The 19,234-nt window shown below is 49.2% G+C and overlaps 1 protein-coding gene across 2 annotated transcripts; it reads right to left on the bottom strand.

The window, feature by feature from the left end:
• Positions 1–10,386: 10,386 nt before the first annotated feature.
• Sertad4 (SERTA domain containing 4) lies at positions 10,387–19,203 on the bottom strand. 2 transcript variants are annotated; one of them, XM_033762249.1, is made up of 4 exons: positions 16,386–19,203; positions 15,726–15,917; positions 14,491–14,606; positions 10,387–12,826 (listed from the first exon to the last, which is right to left on the bottom strand). In XM_033762249.1, the coding sequence occupies exons 2-4, from the start codon at positions 15,898–15,900 to the stop codon at positions 12,074–12,076; spliced, it is 1,044 nt and encodes a 347-aa protein (XP_033618140.1). In that variant the 5' UTR covers positions 15,901–15,917; positions 16,386–19,203; the 3' UTR covers positions 10,387–12,073. The 2 variants fall into 2 exon arrangements, with proteins under 2 accessions (XP_033618140.1, XP_010611483.2); XM_010613181.2 differs by having other exon boundaries at positions 18,682–19,203.
• Between the last annotated feature and the right edge of the window lie 31 nt (positions 19,204–19,234).

Here is a 19,234-nt window from a genome sequence, read left to right as displayed (position 1 = left end):
CCGGGACGCCGCCCACACGGAGCCCTGATCTCGCCGGGAGAGGCCCGGGGTTTCCCAGCCTGGGCTCCCTGAGCCACGCATCGCAGCTCAGGCTTCTGCGACCCCCTGGGCTGTGCGGCGACGGTGCACTTCCTTCCCCAGACAACAGGACCCCGTCACAAATCAGATCCTCTTCTCCCTTGTCCTCAGCTTCCACCCACTCTGTCCTGTTTCAAAAATGAGGCACACATAACGTTTTCTGTAAAGTTCCGAAGGGATTGTGAACTATTGAAAGTACTCGGTAACGGGATTCGAAGTTGCTCTTGGTTTTAAGTCGGATTCCCATAGGGACCTTTGACCCCACATTATTCCAGCCCCGCTCTACAGCGTCCTTGCATGGTGGCTCTGGAGAAGCCGCGGGCTGAATTTAGCTCTGCCCTTGAGAGGCTGTCCTTCCACAAGCCTTGGTTTTCTCACCTGGAAAAGTCAAGGTACCAACACTTGCCCTGCAAGCCTATGGCGCGGTTAGGAGACCCCCGCTGTGTAGAGGTAAACGCTTTTTGTAAGTTGTGAAGTGTTTCACCAGTGTGAGCGACTGAGGAGCCGGCTCCCTTCCCTTCTCCAAGCCTGGCTGGTGACCATATCAGGCTGGAGTTGCCAGCGTCCCTGGTTCCCAGGCCTGGCCTGGCTTGCGCGGTGCCAAGACACCGCATCCAAGGAGGAGAGCGGCAGGGGCGGGCCTGGAGATCACGGGCGGGGCTCAGCTTCCTAGCAGTGCTTTCCCAGACAAGATGCCACTTGCCACCCACATTCTGCTGCTCTGGTGACAGAGGACGAAAGGCTCCTCGCGCCCAGGAACACCACAGTCTGCACATTTTCCCCAGCCCTGCCCGCCCTCAAGCTGGGCCCAGCCCACTCGGTGCACAGTGGGACGATGAGGAGGGCCTGGACCAGAGCTGGTGCTCCTGACCCCGACGCCGACTGAACTTGTGCCTGGGGTTTTCCTGCGCACTGGCAGGAGCAGAGAGTCTTCCAGGGCCTTCTGTGTTCTCACAGCCTTGAAGTGGAAGGCTGGGCTGAGGGCCCCATGAAGCAAGAACGTGGAACCTGGAGGACAGGGAGGGGAGGCTGTGGCTGGGTGCTGCACAGCCCCTGGACAAGAGGTTGTGGGCTCCACTAGCTACAGAGTGCGCCGAGCACTTAGACGCTCCTTCTCCCCATGCTGTGTGTGTGAGGGTAAAAACACCAGACTTCAAGCTTGGTGCAGAACAGGAAAGAGGGGAAAGCATCCTGCTCATAATTTTTCTGTTGTTTATATGTTGAATCAATAATATTTTGTATATAGTGGGCTAGACAAAATATACTATCAAAATGAAGATCATCTGCTTCTTTGGACTTCTTTTTTAATGTGAGGCTTCTAGAAAATGTATAATCATGTCCATAGCAAGTGTGGCTGTACAGGGCAGCACTGGCCTCGCAGAAGCAGGGAGTGCTCAGAGGGTCAGCTGTGGGGAGGGCCTGCGATGTCCACTCGTGGCCCTCACGGTGAGCAGAGCTGGACAGGGGCCCCTGAGCACCTGTGTGGGAATCAGGTAGCCCTGGAGCCAGCACCAGAGCTGCTGACCGGTTCTGGCTCTCTGACCCTCTCTCTGGGTCTGGGCTGAGGACCTGGAGCATGTGGCGGAGATGAGGGAGGTGCCCCACACCTCTGGGCCCTGGCCTCGGGGACCCCCACAGCCGGACTCACCAGTGTCGGGGACAGCATGGCTGGGACTCATCTCTTCCTGCCAGGAGGGCTGGTCACATCCTCTGAGCTCACAGCAGAGAGATGCCCTTGTGAGCAGGGCATGTTCTATTATGTATTAACCCCAAGGAGGCCTGCCCACGCCGGCTTTCCAGCTGGTTAATTGGATTTCATGACAACTTTTTAAAAGGCGTGTTCTGAGGAGCTGCGCAGTGTCCTGCCCCCGGGGTCCTGTGTGGTTTCCTCGTCTCCTTGAAAATGAAGCCTCTGCGTTTAATGTGGGGCTTTAATCATCCATGTCAGGGCATCTCCGAGCCCAGCGAAGCCACAGCAGGGCTGACACAGCCGCGGATGCTCAGGGACAGGAAGCAAGTCCCTTCCTTGGCTGCAAAGCAACCTCTGTGCTTGGCTGGTTCATCTGTGCCCTGCTCCTGCTTCCATTACTGCTCCGGTAGGAGAAAGCGGGCTGATTATCTGCAGCCGAGTGCCAGAGGCTCACAGTGTCCTCTGCGAGGAGACCCTGAACAGAGGGTCTGGTGAGAACAGCTATTAAGACAGAGGCCTCTGCTGCAACAACTGCCTTGGGCCAGGCAGCTAAACGTGTGCCTGGTGGATCTGCTCACCGTCCTCCCGCTGCGGTCAGCATTGCTGGGGTTAAGGTTTTATCCGGAGGAGGCTACAGTGGGGTAGAAAGAGCCCCCCACACCCACTGCCCCAGGCCACGAGTGTCCCATGGCCTCAGCACACCTAACAGGCGCACGGCCTGCCTTGTGAAGGCCACGTGTGTGTGCAGAGCAGCACTGCCAGTGACAGGCAGGAACCCTTGGTTAGGATTTGCTGGAGAGGTCTCCTAAACTGTGGACTTCCTGCCAGAAGGGGAGGTATGGTTTAGATCTAAAATGTGCCCCAGTCTGTTCAGAGGTGAAGCTTTTGAAAAGTAATTGAATCATGGGAGGCTATACTCACCCACAGACTCGCCCACTAAGAAATTCAGAGCTCAATGAGCTGCTAGGAGCGGGGCTGGTGGGAAGGTGGCTCACCTCGAAGGGTTTGTCTTCTTCCCTGGCTCCTCCATCTTGGCTCTGCTTCCTGGCCTCCATGACCAGAGCTTTCCTCCGCCAGACCTTCCCACCATGTCTTCCTGCCTCAGAGCTGCTGCCTAGGGACTGAATCCCCTGGATCTGTGAGCCCAAATAAACCTCTGCTCCTTCAAACTATGGTGTAGGGTATTGTGTCCCAGCAATGAAAAAGGGATTAGACTACGTGGTTTACAGGGAGGATGGAGGCTGGAAAAGCCAGAACGAAAGGTTGGGAACTGAGGCCGAGGCTGATGTTTCCCAAGCAGGGTTCTCACACAAGCACACATGGTGGCCACACATCTACAAACTGCAGCAGGGGTAGTGGGCTCAGAGGAGAGGCCCGGCCTGCCTCTCCTGGGCAGGTGGAAGGGGCCCCAGAGAGGAAGGACAGAAGGTCCTGAGGCACTGACCCAGGATGAGACTGCGGGGCCTCAGATCACCAGGGAATCCCTTTCACTGGGTTTTCCTCTTCCTGGCATTCTCCCTAATGCCTCCCGAATTGTCCCCATGTCAACCTGGACAATGGTCACAGAGCTATTAGTTCTGTGCCTCGTTGTATAACGTGACTTACACACATGATCTCTTCACACATCCCAGCCTCTTAGGTCAGGTACCATCTTTGGCACGTCTCACTCCCGAGGAAAGCAGAGCTTGGAGAAGTCAGGGCATTTGCTTCAGGTAACAAAGTTACGTGAAGCCAGGATTGTAGCTAAAGTCTGTGATTCCAAAGCCCACATTTAATTCCCACTTTATAACGCCTTGCTAAAACACCAGCCCCCACTCCCCTAAATAAGCTTAGGATCAAGCCTGCAGGGGCCCCAGAAGGCTGCATGGAAATTTGGCCTTGAGGGGAAGTGACACCTGCCCCCCTTGTGCTGAGTCTGGAGGGCACAAGGGGCCCCAGCAACCTCAACAACCCATAAGACTGCGCCTCTGGCCTCCTCTTCAGTGTCCCCAAAACTAGGAGAGCAGCAGGTGACTGACACTGGCTGGAGGGTGTGGCGGGCTCCCAGCCTGCAGCCTCCCTGTGCCTAAGGCTGAGCCCAGCGGCCTCCTAGGACCCCACAGGCTGGGCCCCTCCCAGCTCCTCTGCCCCCACAGCAGAGCTGAGACATCCCCGTTTCTCCAGCCTCTTGTTTCTCTAATTTTATGATTGTATGAAAATAGGGTTCCCAAATTGCCTTTAATTAGCTTTAATAAGACAGCCTTTTTGCTAATTAAAACGATTATTAAGAAACCATTTATTGGGAATGAACAGTTGTTAGAACCTGCGAGGATTCTCCACTCAGTAAGGGTGGCGCCGCCTCAGCCCAGGCCAGGCCGAGCAGCTCAGACAGGCGCTCAGCGGCCCAGCGGGTCCGGCTGTGAGGGAGGCCCCAGCTCCTATCCCTCTTCCCGCTGCTCTGGAGGCCGAGGCTGGCTGGTCTCTTCCGCCATGGGGACGGGTGGGGGGTACAAAGAGGCCGCTGGTCGCAAGGAAGAGCAGACGCGCGCTCGAGGGGTTCACACGCACACTCAGGTGCACCCGCGGGGTTCACTAGACAAATCGGTCCTCCCCGTGATCCAGTCGGAGCGCAGTTTCCCCAGCGGTCCGCACCCCACCCACCGCCCTCCCCGTGGGCATCCCTGACTGTCCCGTGGCCTGCGGCCCCAGGAAGCAGAAACCCCGCCAGGAGAGGGGGCAGCCCGATCCAGGCAGGCCCCTGGATGGCCACCCAGTGACGCTAGCTGGGCCCCAGGCCCTTAGTCCTGGCCGTCGTGCAGAACAGAAAACAGGCACAGTCACAGCTTCAGGGCGTTTCCATGACAGCGGGGAAGCTGGGCTCCACCCCAGACTGGAGGACAAGGTGCCCACCCTGCCCAGGACTTGGCCCAAGGCGCCTGTGGTCAGCAGTCACTTTGGACAGAAAAACTTAGACCGCCCCTTTAAAAGCACCCAGAATTAGTTTCTTTTCCCAGGGGTGGGAGGTGGGGCATCCTGGGGAAGGGAAGATATTTAGAAAATTCAAGTGAATCTCAGGTCATTAGAATCACGAAATGCTAGTGCCTGAAGAGCTGATTTCGGAGGCCCTTGGAGTCCAGCCTGCTCATCAGACGGGAGATGGGGAGGGAATAGGGGCCTGTCCACAGTTACACGCCAGCAGGGCAGAGCCGGCGAGGACCTTCCCGCTAACTTGGCTATGATTTCTTGGTTAGGAAACAGCAGGCACGGGGCAACGTACTTTCCGGTTGGTCTCCCTTCTGTCTCTCTCAGACATAGGCTATCTTTCTCTCGATAAAATTTTCCTGCTCAAAAAAAAAAAGGAAGAAAGAAACAGCAATCATTTGGCCAGAAACTGATACTATGAACTCTAAGAAAATAAGCAAAATGTTAGAAAATTGTAGGATGATCGAATTAAAACTTGTCCGATCTGTAAGAAGAATGAAAGGTAGAAATGATTTTTTTTTCCCCAGTACTGGGAATTGAACCAAGGGCCTTCACACTGAGCCAGCCCTTTTTAATTTGTAGAAAGGATCTCACTAATTTGCTAAATTGCCCAGACTGGGCTCCAACTTGTGATCCTCCTGCCTCAGCCTCTCAGAGTGCTGAGAGTACAGGAGTGCACCTCCATCACCCAGCTGGAAATGGATTAATTCTCCCAAGTTTTATCCCAGGGCTCTCCGTATTCATCTATTCATTCAGCCACTGTAACACCACAGACAGGAGATTCCAAGATGTACCAGATTCTTTCTGTTCGGGAACCGGTACTGCTTCCAGACAGATTACTGTGCACTGACACCTTGGCTGAGCCAAGGCCCAAGGCGGGACTGGTTGAGAACCCTCGCCAATCCGCTCGCTCACTGGCATCCTAACCACTAGAAGATAAAACAGACCTAGTCCAGCTGCCAAGTGTCCAGACAGCGAGTGGACGCGTGTGAAGGTGGCCAGCCTGGGTGCCTGCAGCCAGGTCGCAGCATCCCTGGCCTCTCCACCCGACTTCCGGGACCCATCATGACATTCCAGAGCCTGCAGGGTAGGAGGAAAGCCGGCAGGAAGCCCAGGACCACCCTGGCACTGTACAGCAGTTGCTTGCACCCGCTCTGGTTCTCCAGTCCCGTGGCTCAGTTCGTTCCCCTTTCAGGCCTACAACCAGCAACTATCACGACAGGCAGGCCCACCTCGCCTCACGCAGAAAACAGTAGATTCTTCAAAAGTGGAGAACGATGGAAATGGAACAGAATCCTAGCTGGAAACAAACTAGCTGCATTTAAAGGTGACTTGAAAAGGGAAAAGTCTGAAGTAGTTGATTTGCTTTTCAAGCTTAGATCTTATAAGTAGAAACTATCCCAGTTACTTTATGACAGGCCAAGTCCTGAAAGTCATGATTATCTAGAAAACTTTGCTTTGGCTTCATTGTCAGCACAGGAACACAAGAATAGTGCTGTGTTTGAATCATCTGGAATTTTAACTCGATGGCATAGTCTTCTTGAGTAAGACAGTGGATCAGTATGGTCAGTGGATTAACTTGAACTCTGGCAAGAGGAGGAGACATGTCAGAGGTTCATGAATTTTAGTCTTGTTGTTATAAGGGACAACTCGTTACTTTCACAAAGCCACTGTTCTAAAAGATTCTTGGAAACACATGACATTTATTAAAGATAAGGCCGTCATTTTGCTGGAGTTTCTTCTCAGTTTATGATATCTGTGTTAACCTAGAGTTGATTTGATCACAGCAAAGGCAAAGAATCTGACATAGGTTCTTCCGTGTAACCACTTTCAGGAGATTTTATGATTTTCAATAAGCTTTTGAAACATTAAACACATCTCACAGACACCAGCGACCACATAGCAGTCTGAAAGCCTGGGACCCCAGAGCTGATGCCATCCCCAAATGAATTTCAAGCTCGCTGTATAGAACCCAAGAGGCTGAAAACTTTCGGCCAAAAAGAGGATCTGGCACTGTCAGGGCTGGACGCAGCACATCTGGGGACAGTAGTGTAGTCACCGAGCTCACCCTTCCCACCCAGCCAGCCGTCGGACCTACCCTGGCTAGGCCACTTCCCTGCTATTCAAGCCTTCACCTGCGACGGCCTTTGCGGATGGACACCACACACCACCCATTCCTGTTAGCAAAAGCAAGGCACTAGGAAGCACGGCGGCTACCTGGCAAGACCACGGTTGCACAGCCCCAGCTGGGCTTCCGACTCCAAATCCCACACTTCTAACCCTCTGCTGTATTGGTGTCGCCACAAACCCGCAGCTTCCCTACCTCCACAGACACGGAGAGAGGTTCCTGGAGCCGATTCCCGCACCTGATCACAAAGATGGTTTGGCCGCATCTGCGGACCTGGAGAACAATGGGATTCTCCCAGCTCCAGAAGAGGCAGTCATTTATCTCCTACAGAAACATCAAGATAACCCTTTAGTCCCTGAGAAAAGAAACGCACTGTCTTATCTATACCTTCTCAGGTATTCTTAAAGGAGCTGGGTGCAGCCGGCCACGCATGCGTAGAAGCTTACTTCTCAGACTTCTTCAACTCTACCGGAGATCTCCGTGCCTGTGTAACTTATTCTGTCTTTTCCTTCTCAGCACGCAGGGGTGGAATGAGTCTAAGATGCTGGGGATGTTTGAGAGCGGCACAGGCCCACTGCAGAGCAGCCTGCTCAGCTCTTGAACGCTGCAGGGATCCGAGGCTTCACCACGTCCGCACCTGGAGGGCTGCAGACAGGACTAGAAGCACCTGGGCTTGTGTGCGAGCTGACAGGCCCGCAGGCAGGGTGCCAAGACTCAGCTGCTTGGGGTGCGGGGTGCAGGCAACGTCTATGGCAGGGCGGCAGGTCCACACAGGGCACAGGGCCCTAACCCCGAGTTCTGACATCGCCCGTTTGCGTGGGGATCCGGTGGGAAGCAGGATCACAACTCCTGTGTCTGCAAATTCTCTTGTGTGTGTGTCCTGCCCCGGGTGAGGCATCTTATAAAACTGTATCAATTTAAGTCAAGGAAACAGTTACAAAATAGGGTTGAGAAATATGGGAAACATCACGAAAAACGATCAATACATTCCACACATTCTATCAGTTTCATTATGGTCAAAAACAGGTGTTTCCAGGCTGTGAAGAAGCATCTTGGATTTTCAAAATTAACGAATTGGATCCACACTGAGAAAAAACCCAACTATAGACGGCCCACCAGAGCACTGTTTACCAAAGAAGAAGCAGCTCGTGGCGATGGTTTGCAAACACCACCAGACTAGCTTCTGTAAATTCCCTCCGTTTAGTCATCGTGCTTCAGCCTGTCACAGATACTGAAGAGAAACAGGAAATTACAGACTATTTTAAACAGCATGTTTTATTAAACTCACTCGCTGATGCACTTTGGGGCAGGACGCAAGATTCAAGTGTTCATAACTTACATCTGTGCCAGTGCTTTTCCTGAGTGCTTTCTCCCAACTAAAATGTGGTGTGTACCCTGGCTGGGAACAGGCTGGAAACGACCTCTGAACTAGTAACTGTTTCACCCCTGGTCATGGAGCTATATCACATGAAAAAGAGAGATTTCAGCTATGTGAAGAAAATAGACTTTGGTTTCACACTAGAAAAGACCCTTCATGCATTTATTTTGAACTGCAGAATCAAAACATGGCAACCTTAAAATGGATTACTAGAAACCGTGGTCTCTTTACTCCAACGTTGAATGCATCTTTCTCTTCATGGAGGAGTTCTGCGTCTGATTTATACCCTCGTTGGCAATGGCACGCTGAGTCCTTTCCAAAGGCTAATACTATGGTCAAGGATGGGATAACTACAGATGAAATGATTTCAGATTGAAGGGGCTGTCATAAACATGGGTTTGAACAGCTAATTATTTCTAGAAATGTTTCCCACTCTCGTTGTGTCTGAGGGACAGAAAGGCTGGGGGCGTCACCTAAGAACCCTTGTATCTGTGTCTGAAAGTCTGCCTTTCCATGCTCTGTGGATGCACAGAAAGGAAGTAATCAAAGGGAGAAACAGTACAAGTTCAGGATGAGAAGGGTGGTAGCCATGCAGAGCTAGCGATGAGCTCTAAAAGTGAATGCTTTCATTTACATGCTTCACCACTTATTTAATAAAATAGCATGTAAAATGTTCTAAATTTCTCCTTAAAAGAGTATGCCAAAGATGCTTTTCTCTAAATAGTGATTGTCAACGTGACTATTGCCTTCCTCCCACGTCCCGTCCCCGCAATCTGTATAGAATAATAAGATTTTCAGAAGGGAAGCGTAGAGTGATTGATATCTTTGTCCCTGTAAAGGACCTTTGCCAGGCGTGTTTTACAATCACTCACTTTTGGAAAGGAGAGAACCCAGATGAAGGTTAAGGATCTGGCTAAGGACATACACCCAGATGCCACAGGGTGTAGCAAGGGGAGGAATCTCACTCAGGCCCACCTTCCTAAGTGGAGATTTCCCTTCATTATCTTTCGTAAGTCTGGATCCTGACATTGGATTTTCATGTAGAGGACAGCAGGGGGAGGAGGTGCTACTTCCGAGCAGGCAGACAGCATGTGGGTGGATAGTCTTGGCCTCCCACCTGTCACATTCGGGCCAGCCCAGGGCTGAGCTCAGCATGGGTGTGCCGGGCCCCTCTGGGAAGATCTCGGTGTCCTAAGGAGCAATGACAGTCCGCCCTGGCAGGGTGTGCTTGGCGTCAGAGCACTGCCCTAGCGTGAGCGCCAGGTCGCTAGCACCTGAAAACAAAGAGTGACAGCGCACAGGGTACGCCCACGCACACAGGTTGGAAGGGCAGCTCCTGTAACCTGGGCCAGTGTTTAGGGTTATATTGTGGTGAAAAAAGATTGTCTTTCAGTGCTCTGGAGATATCCCGGACGACTAAGGACTGCAGACTTTCCTGGGCACCTCACCGGCAGAGCGGCAGCTGCCGGTGCCGAAGCCCACACAGGAGAGCCGCTGAGCACCACCAGCTCCGCTGTGCTTAGCTCTGCCATCGAGAGCACCTGATCTGGTCCTGGGGGGCTTCTAAACAGCAGGACGGAAGGCCCCTTCCATAGCAGGTAAATCGCCATGCTCATAATGGGAATGCTACCTCTGACAGATGAAGGAGCTTTCAACTAGTTTTCTCCTTTATCAAGTAACATATTAGCTTCTAAGAATAACATTAACATGGAATTCTGTGGAATACCACTGGCAGCAATCTGAGGCTGCTATAACCAGATGGGCCATCGTCTTCATGACTTGACATAGCATAAAGGAACCGCCAAGGGTCTGGTATTTACAGCTTCACATGAGACAATTTTGTGCTGTAACTTGCCCAAGCCAAAAACCTTCACACCAAGATACAACCTCATAAATCATATCACGTATTAACCTCGTGCTTCTTAACAGAAATCGAAACTACAAACTAGGACCACTCTAAAATACAGGCCTTTTAAAATACTCTTTATTTTGAAAACTACTGTGTGATCACTGTCCACTACAGTTTGGACATGTTTTGAAGTTTGTTTTTTTTTAACTAAAACAGAGAATAATGGAAAAGAGAAACAGCCAATAACCATTAAAGTACAAAGCTTAATGAATTTTCATCATTTTAATAAATATATATCAAGAAAACCTCACTTTATTACAACACATTCATATACAAGCATCTATCATCTAAATTTTCAACATCAAATGTTTATCGAATATTGAAAATAAAGAACAAAACATACTAGACTATTGAGCTATGACACAATAACATGTTTTAAAAATTGGTCCTTGTGGACAACTGTCCAAATGATCCTACTCATACACTGTATGAATGAGACCTATATTTAATATTAATAGTGATAATAAAAAAGCTTTATCTTGGAGAAACCAGGAGGACTTACTTATCTCCTCCACTTGGCCTTTAGTTTCTGCGCAGTGCTGTGTGAAGAGACCACGTCAGGCAGCAGCCGTGGCAGTGGGAAGTGTGGCTGGAGGCGTTGCTGCAGCAGACGGCAGGCCGGCCGGCCAGAGGGCCGCCCTGCACACGCCCGCCAACGCACAAGTTTAAGGTCTCAGCAAGAAGAATGCGGGCCAAATACAGTTAACAACTGCAGACCGAGTCCCATTTCTCCAAAATAACTCTCCAAAAGCTAAAATCTTTACATTCTTTAAAATAAACCTTATCGACCACATCATTTATTAACATTGTGCTTCTTAATCAACAGCAAAGGTCCTATATAAAAAAACCACATGCTTTTATAATCTAAACGAGTGAAATGATGCAAAACAGGTCAAAGTATAACGCATGCCACAGGGTTCATGAACTTCATTGGACAAGAAAACAAAACAAAACAACCCAAAACCCAGAACACCCAGACCCCAGCAACACGCTGTCGCCATAGAAAAGCTCAAGTAGCTAGTGCTGGTTCCTAACAGCTCTCTCTGATGTCTCCTCCATCCCTATCCAGAAATGCTAAACCCAAAGCAAGTGGGCATCAAAAATAAAGGAAGAATAGAGATGTTGAATCAAAAGCTGAACACAATAGTTCAAAGGTAACAGTTTCCAAACCATATGGATCCACCCTGTTTTTTTTTTCCTGTTTGTTAAATCCCTGCTGTAACTCTGATTTATCCTTAATTTTCACATTGGCAAAAATTAAGATAAAGTAAGGCACCAAAAATCGCCCTGTATACCACCTCCTCCATCGCCTCATCACCACCACAGACAAGTGAGGCTTACAGGGGATCCACTCTGTGCAGACTGACGCCTGCGGCCCCAGAAAGGTATGCTCCATGGTGTAGTCCGTCTTCACCCATCACAGAGGTCGTTAGATACAGAAACCAGCACCATGAAGCTGGTCCATCTAGCGCCCTGTCTTCAGTCTTTTATTTAGAAAAAATTCTGCATCCTACAGAAGCAGCAGGCATCCTTTGCTGGTTACATTGTGTGCTTATCAAATAACTACCTAATTAATCGGCAAACACATTGCACTTTCTTAGCTAGTGACAGGCTTCTGGGGGCAATGGAAATATCACAAGGGTACACTGTCCCCAGTCTAATCTAGTGATTTTTTTAAAGAAAACTAAGATACACCTCGAAGCATCAAGTTGAGTGTTTCTTGGTAAAATCACCATATTTGTAAGGAGCTTGCTGAGGCCTACTATACAGATGTTTTACACAATCTGCTCCCCAGGCATTGACACAGCACAGAATGTTCATGACATGATTTTATCAGTTGTACAAAACTATAAAATCCATTCAAAATAAAACATATGAGAGCTAACTGATCATGCTGCGCATGCTTCTGAGTTTTGGTGAAAAGATGGCTCATATTTTACTCCCTTTGCTGCAGCATAATTTGTTACTCGGTAAAGGTTCTTTTCTCCTCAAAGACTTTCTCCAAGACTCACTTACATTGTTTTTTTCATTATATCCAGTCTCAAAATAATCATAAAATTGGCCTTTGCACTCACAATCAAGGTCGTTTCCCCCAGGTTCGTGGGTGAGGGGGTTGCCACCTCCGTGAGTGTCATCATCCGTCTTCTCATCGTTTAACTTGGCCTTTTCCTGGACGCCACGTGCCCTGACATTCGTATCGAAGATTTCACTGGCAGGAATCTGGCCGTCACTCTTGTAAATGGATGCACTGCCGGTGTCGAAACCCAACTGGTGGGAACAACTCGGCAAAGGCAGAGCGGGAGAGGAGGAGGAAGGGGAGGCGGCGGTTGCGGAGGTACTTCCAACACTCGCGCTGACAGAAAGGGGGAGGTTTAGGTAGTGGCCTCCACATTCCTGATAAAAGCAGCAGGCGTGGAATTCCTCACACTCCTCTTTGGCCATGCGTGGTCGTTTGCGGTCAGGACAGTCTGGACCCACGAACCACTCTTGGGCAGAGGCGCTGCCGAAAGAGCAGGCCGGAAAGCACCAGTTACTCTGCATGACGATTTCGCCATGGATCCTCTTCATCAAATTGTTTATAAGAACAGATCGTCGGAGGTACACTTCAGGGTCATCGATAAACTTCAGCTTCTCTAAGGACATATAAAGGATGTGGGCTCGTTCCTCAAAAATAGAGATGGTCTAAAATTCAAACAAACAAAAAAACAGCGAAAGCTTAGAAAACAGACTGTACAAAAATACCAGGGCATATGGCAGCGCCTGGGTCTGGGAATGCACTCTTGTTTTCCCCAGGGGCCCCTGAAATAGGCAGATCCCAAAGCGGCAGGTATTCTCCAGGCTCGACAGTGTCCACCCCTTCCTGACTCACTGGGTGGTCAAGCACCAGGGAACCCAGCCCCATTGTAGACCTCAGCAAGGACAGAACAAGTAGCCAGATCTTTCCTGGGCTGGTGAGGGAGATGCTTTGACCGGATATTCTTGACATGGGTATATTCATGGCTGAGATTCATCAAACTACACTTCACTTGCACTTTCTAATGTGCATGCATACAAATACATATGCAGAGACACACACATGTATTGCACACCCATACATATTTTTAAAAGACACCAAGATGCAGGGCCTGATGGGTACGCTTCCACGTCTGGTCACACCACCAAGTGGCACGATACTCGGCCTCCGTGGTTGTCCTTCTTTCACTCCTCTGGGTCTCATACTTGCAATGTCTCATACTTCCTCATACTTCCTCGATAAGAGGACAACAGTGATCAGTGAGTCTCGGACCCAGGAGGATCTGCAGTAGAAGGACCGCTGGGGGACCAGGCAGAAGAGATGCACTCCTGCGCCAAGTGATGGTCCTGCACAGATCAGCGCCCGAAACCACCACAACCACAACACAGAAACCGAAAAGGAATACATGGCTCGCATCCTAAGAGGCCAGCAGTGCCAGGTCGTGGAAAAAGCAAACTGGCGGTAGAATCTGAGGAGTGTGCATTAAACCCCTGCAGCCTGCTCAAAGGCAGAGACTGGGCTGGCAGGCAGGGCAATCTCCGGACCTGCAGCACATATAGATGTCTTTATGAACAGGGCAAAAGGCAGCATCTGAAGGGGGCGGGTGGGAGCCAGCGGAATCAGACAGGAGGCTTCACTGAAAGTCTTCCCTAAATTTCAGGCTGCTATGGTCTGGGGCTGTACTCTGCTCGATCAAGTAAACAAACCACTTTCGAAGGAAACATATCATAAGGAAAAAGAAGTATTTCCAAAGCTTAGGTTCCCAGCTCCGTAATCCTATGCACTTCCTCTAATTATTTTCTTAGTAAATGTGCAGAAAAGACAGCTTTGGTTTTTTTTCCTGGGAAAGGATTCTGTATTTTGACAAGCTCTAACATACATAAGGAGTGTACCATGAAGCAGAGCACACACTCATCTGAGGAGGGTCGCTCTACCCCAAAGGCTTGGGAAAAGCCCTGGGACCACCCCTGGGGTACAGGCCGGTGGCACTGGCCCCTGGAGGTGGAGCTCAGACCGGGGAGCTACAGCAGAATGGAACAAGTGCATCTCCCAGGCCTTGATGCAACTTGGGAAATAATAAATCACACATTAGAAAGATGCTCATTGGGTTTTATAATTTTGTTACTTCTGGGTAGAGTATCTCTAGCCCTTCAAGTACTTGTGAAAAATAACATAGGACCCAAAAAAGTGACAATGATTAATGTGGTTCTACAAAGAAGTGGCTCATTTCCATTGCTTTGGGTGAAACAATTTAATATTTTGGAAATGGATCAAGCAACTGTTACTAAGTATCTTAAACTCAATAAAAATAATGACTATTTAAAAAACATACTTTATGGCTACAGCTGCTGAGTGGCGGGTGAAAATCCTCTTCTTCCACAAACTTCCTCTTAAAGTATGTAATCTTGGATGTTGTTATAGGATTTGAAATTCCCCTGTAATGGGACCCTGTGGTAATAAATCAGATATGACAAGTGACATGCGGTTTACCAGAGGTTCTCCAAACAAATACTTCCATTTCCTTTCTTCCTAGAGAATAACGTGGCTGCATCTTTTGTCTGTACATGCAATGATTAAACATAAACATTTGTCTTCATAGTGGATATCATCTGAAGTTCTGTGACTTAGGCCAGGCTAGGATTTGTGGGCAATTTCAGAGGAAAATGACATCTTTTGACATTTACTAAATACTCACAATCTTAATTCTGTGCACATGCAAACAGCAAAATTTATAAAGAGAAGAATGCTAACAGCTCTGAAATAATATCAATATTTATTCAGATTGTTTCATTAAATCCAGACAATATAATACTACTGTTCAAATGCAACCACTGATACCCAAAACACCTTAAAATATTATTATTGGCTCTAAGGTTAGTAACAAATGGTTCTCTGCACATTGTCTTTTTTAAAATCCAAAATTTAAACATTTAAATATAAATTTTGAGTAAAGTCATTTCACTCTTACAAATGTAAAGTCAACCATGAGTAAGGTAGAGCCTACATTTTAAAGAGCACAGCTTTTACCTTTTTGGCAAAACATACTTTCCTGAATTCTTCTTTCATATTTGTCTCTTTTTTAGAAATAGCTTTCACTGTACAAAAATCCAAAGGAACACATGTACCTTAGACTGTAAGAATGATCAGGAAAAACCTATTTCTGCTTTCCTGGCTTTACTTGCTTCTTCTTTTTCCTAGCAATACTAAAGCCAACTGTGTGACAAGGCATGTAGCTAGCTGCCTGCCCAAAGTGCAGATTCCGCATAAAGATCTCACTGTCAGCCCCAGGGGCTGTGCAGCCCTGAGAGAACACAGTTCCACAGGAGAGAAAACCAAAATCTAAATTCCTAAAATACAGACCCCTGGCTTCTACACAGGCAGCAGCACAGGTAGACGCAGGTCTGGACGCAATTCAAACCACACCCGCCCCTGGCCCTCTCCCAAGAGCCATCGGGCTTGGGAGAGGCAGCCTGCTAGTGTGAGCTCTGGGCTCAGAAGGCGCGCAACACCACCGCCCATCCGTCCACCAGTCGGGCTGCAGAGGGCAAGGGAAGCCGAGGGTGATACCTGCCAGGGGGTGCCCGGCTCCCCGGTCTCCCTGCAGAGGAGCCTGTGCCGGCCCCGGGGGGCTCGGGCCTCTGCAGCTGTCAGCCTCCCATAGTGCTTGGTACCCAGCGATTTCGGCAGCTCCTTCCGAGACAATGGGCTCACAGAATCTATTCATGGACAGAACCAGAGTCATCTCTGACAGCCTCAGATCTGAAAAAAGAGAGGAGAAAAGGAAAACACCTCAGATCAAGAGCGAGCCAGGGGGTGGCCATGGCACCTTCGGTTTCTTTGCTTTGAGAAACTTTTACTTCCTACCTCCCCTTCACCCTGCACCATTTGATTATTTTTCCCAAGAAACCTCGCAAACTCTGGCTGCCATCAGCTCAGTCTCCTGTTCAGCAGTCTGCGTTTCAGGGGCGGATCTTCAAAACCCCATCTCATTGTTCTCAGATTCCCCTCAGCCCTCTCCAGACAGCTGCTTTGCCTCCTAAACACATTTTCCTCCTGACCTTCCAGCAGAAAATGCACCGCTAAGAGGCAGGGCCAAAACCCTCGTGCTTCCTTTCTATTAATAAGGCAAAATCAATTTTCTAGTCAATCCCCTGGGAGTCTCCTTGGATAAAATCCGCTAATCAATCAAAAGAAAAGGCTGGGGGAAGCAGAAGTCCCCACTGTAACCCCAACTGCTGCTTGCAGGCACAGTCTGCTTGGAACCCGACTCCCGCTCCTCTCCTTTCCGCAGGCCAGTTCCTCTGTGACATTCTGGGACTCCCTCGCTTGTCTTCCCAGAGCAAGGCAGACAGAGACACTCGGTAGTTGTTTCCACCAGCCCCAATCGGCCTGCACTGGATCTGCCTCCAGTCACAACACTGCGAGATGAAGACAGAAAATTGGCTCCAGTTTCCAGCCGTGAGTTGCAGTCCCACAGGAGCCAAGCACAACATCAACGGGGCAGGCAGAATATTAGGCGGGAGCCAGGGCTCCAGGGCCAAGGCCACCAGCAACTCTCCACTGCAGAGCCCAGCACAGGCAGGGGCTCTCTAGGAGGCAGGGACACTGCCCTGACCCAGTGCACATCCCGCCTCGCCCTTTTCTGATGCCTGCTGTCCCCCACCATGTGGGCACTGGGGCTGCTCCCAAGGGGCTCAGGTTCTCACTCGGTCCTCACAGGACTCCATGTGGGATCAAGGAGCACATCTATGACCTTACAGCAAAGACTGACAGGCCACAGAGCCGTGGTGACAGCAGAGCAGCCTCACTGCCTCACTGACAGTTTCTATGGGAAAACCAAACCTCCGCTCTCACCGAGGATTCAAGAACTGTCACAAAAGTGATGTCAAGATTGACTGTCTTTCAAATACACACTAAAGGTCTAGTCCTTTCTTTCTTTTCCAAATTATACAGCTTCAATGTTTTTGGGAAAGGATGAATTCATCAGCATTGAGGTAGACCATTATTCTCTGTGTGCTATACCAAGGGTCCACTTCTAGGCACAGGTGTAGGGAAACAGTTCCATTAAAGTGACAAAGTCCTTCTGGCTAACAGAGCGCCTCTTGGCAGCAGGGACTAAAGTCTCCTTTACCAGGCCTCTCTTCCTCCCCAAATCCAGTGCCAACCCTGCTGCAGCCAGGCAAGATGTGCACACCAGGGGGCACCGCCAGGATCCACTCACTTGGGCTGCCCCTGAAGACATCAGCAAGGACTTATGGGGAGAACCTTATTGCAAGAGGGAAATAAGAGGTTTGAATAGTTCTTTATGACTCTACGAAGAAAGGGGGACCAAGCCATTTTCCTCTTTTTGAGCTATCCACCAAGACATTTACCCTCCCCTGATTAAACAGACTAAGCCATTCAGCCTATCACCCACCAAAGTGCATCCAAGCAAGGTGCTAAACCACGAGATGCTTCACTTCCTGAAGACTCTCATGGAATGGTCCATTTTCAAAAATTCTACGAGACCATCATAGCAGGAAATGCTATTGCCAGGAGCGCACAAATCACAACTTTTTGTCAGAATCAGTAAGCCGCTCTCATTGACGGCAACAGCAGTATTTTCCAGCTTGAAATTTATTCTCACTTTTGTGCTGGATTCTGGAGGATTCAAGCCTTTGTCTAGCAGAACTTTTAGTACATATCAACAAAAGCAGGTTGTCCCTTAAGCCCATGCCCCTTAGGAAAGAAAAGCGTTCCCAGGCCTCCGACGGCAATTACCTTTGAATACTAAGACATGAATGGGCCCCAGGCTGTTTTATGTTGGTTAGTTTGTTTATATTTTAGTGATGCTTGGACAAGTAGCGTGTTTTTTTGGTGTTTCTATTTGTTAGTATTGTTTGCAGCATGCGGAATTCCATCGTTATCCATTCAAACTTGAAATGTAGCATAATAATTTTTATTTTTAAATCTTGGCTGTTTCTTTTGTTTACAACATCTAATTTCAGTAGTTTTTCTTTTTTGAATTGGAATCAGTTACAACAAAATCTTAAATGAGAGAGGCTGAGTTCTGCTAGTGATTTATTTAAGTCTGAATAAAACATGAATGAACTGGGATATTATTTGGGATTAGGGAGGGGATTTTGTAACCGTGTCTTCCCAATGTGCTTAAAACTTACACTGGAATGTTAACAAATTTAGAAGGCAAGTTTAATGTTCATGAACTACTACACAGCACTAAGCACCAGTATTTAGCAGGAATCTTCATTTGTGCCACAGGTAGAGAGACAAATTCATTATTCTCTGTATGATGCATTTTATTTTCTAATTCTGCCGTGGGATTCAGAAGTTCAGGTCCACATACTTATGTGCTATTAATACTAAGTAGAGCCACAAAGATATGTTATGGAAAATGTTCTTCTAACATCATAAGTGAGCAGATTCAAAGAGCACTTATGTGTGACTTATGTGTGTTTATGATGGGTTTAAAAACTTTCAGGAGCCCTGACCTTCGCCCTCAGGCTTCTGGGGTCCCCTTTGTTACCGGTGGGTCTTTCCCAGCAGTCCATGAAGCAGGCATGTCCACGCTCTTGGGTTCCCGGTCAGCTGGACTTATTTTCCGGGTCACTCCGATGCTAACAGAGGAGGGTGGCTTCAGTCACAGCCCCAATCTAAGGGGATGCCTGGTCTCATTTGGCCCACCCCACCTCCCATCTGTCCCTGGAAATTGAAGCATATTTTATTAGGAGCATTATAGCAGTTGGAGACTGATGCAACCCTGGAAGGCTTGAAAGGAAACGACGGGCTACTTCCAGTACACTTTTGACAAGCCCAGTCTTAAGAGCTCTGTCCAGGTAGAATCGACCCCTGACAAGATCCCGGAGGTGGCTGAGCAGAATCCTTTAACCCTTCCAAACACACAGCCGCGGCTCTCTCTGCGGCCGCAGCACACCTGTCCACCCTGGGTCGCACATTTCCCAGACGCAGTCCAGAGGCCTGGAGCTTCAGGCTGGGCCAAAAAAGGTCAAGGGCTCCAGGTGCGAGCCCTGGGGCCAGCCCAGGCCCACAGCGGGCTCTGGGGGCCCGGGCTTGGTTGG

Source organism: Fukomys damarensis, unplaced genomic scaffold (assembly GCF_012274545.1).
Source record: "Fukomys damarensis isolate Sample0158 unplaced genomic scaffold, DMR_v1.0_HiC HiC_scaffold_11, whole genome shotgun sequence".
Lineage (NCBI taxonomy): Eukaryota > Metazoa > Chordata > Mammalia > Rodentia > Bathyergidae > Fukomys > Fukomys damarensis.
This window is presented reverse-complemented; position numbering and strand designations above follow the sequence as displayed.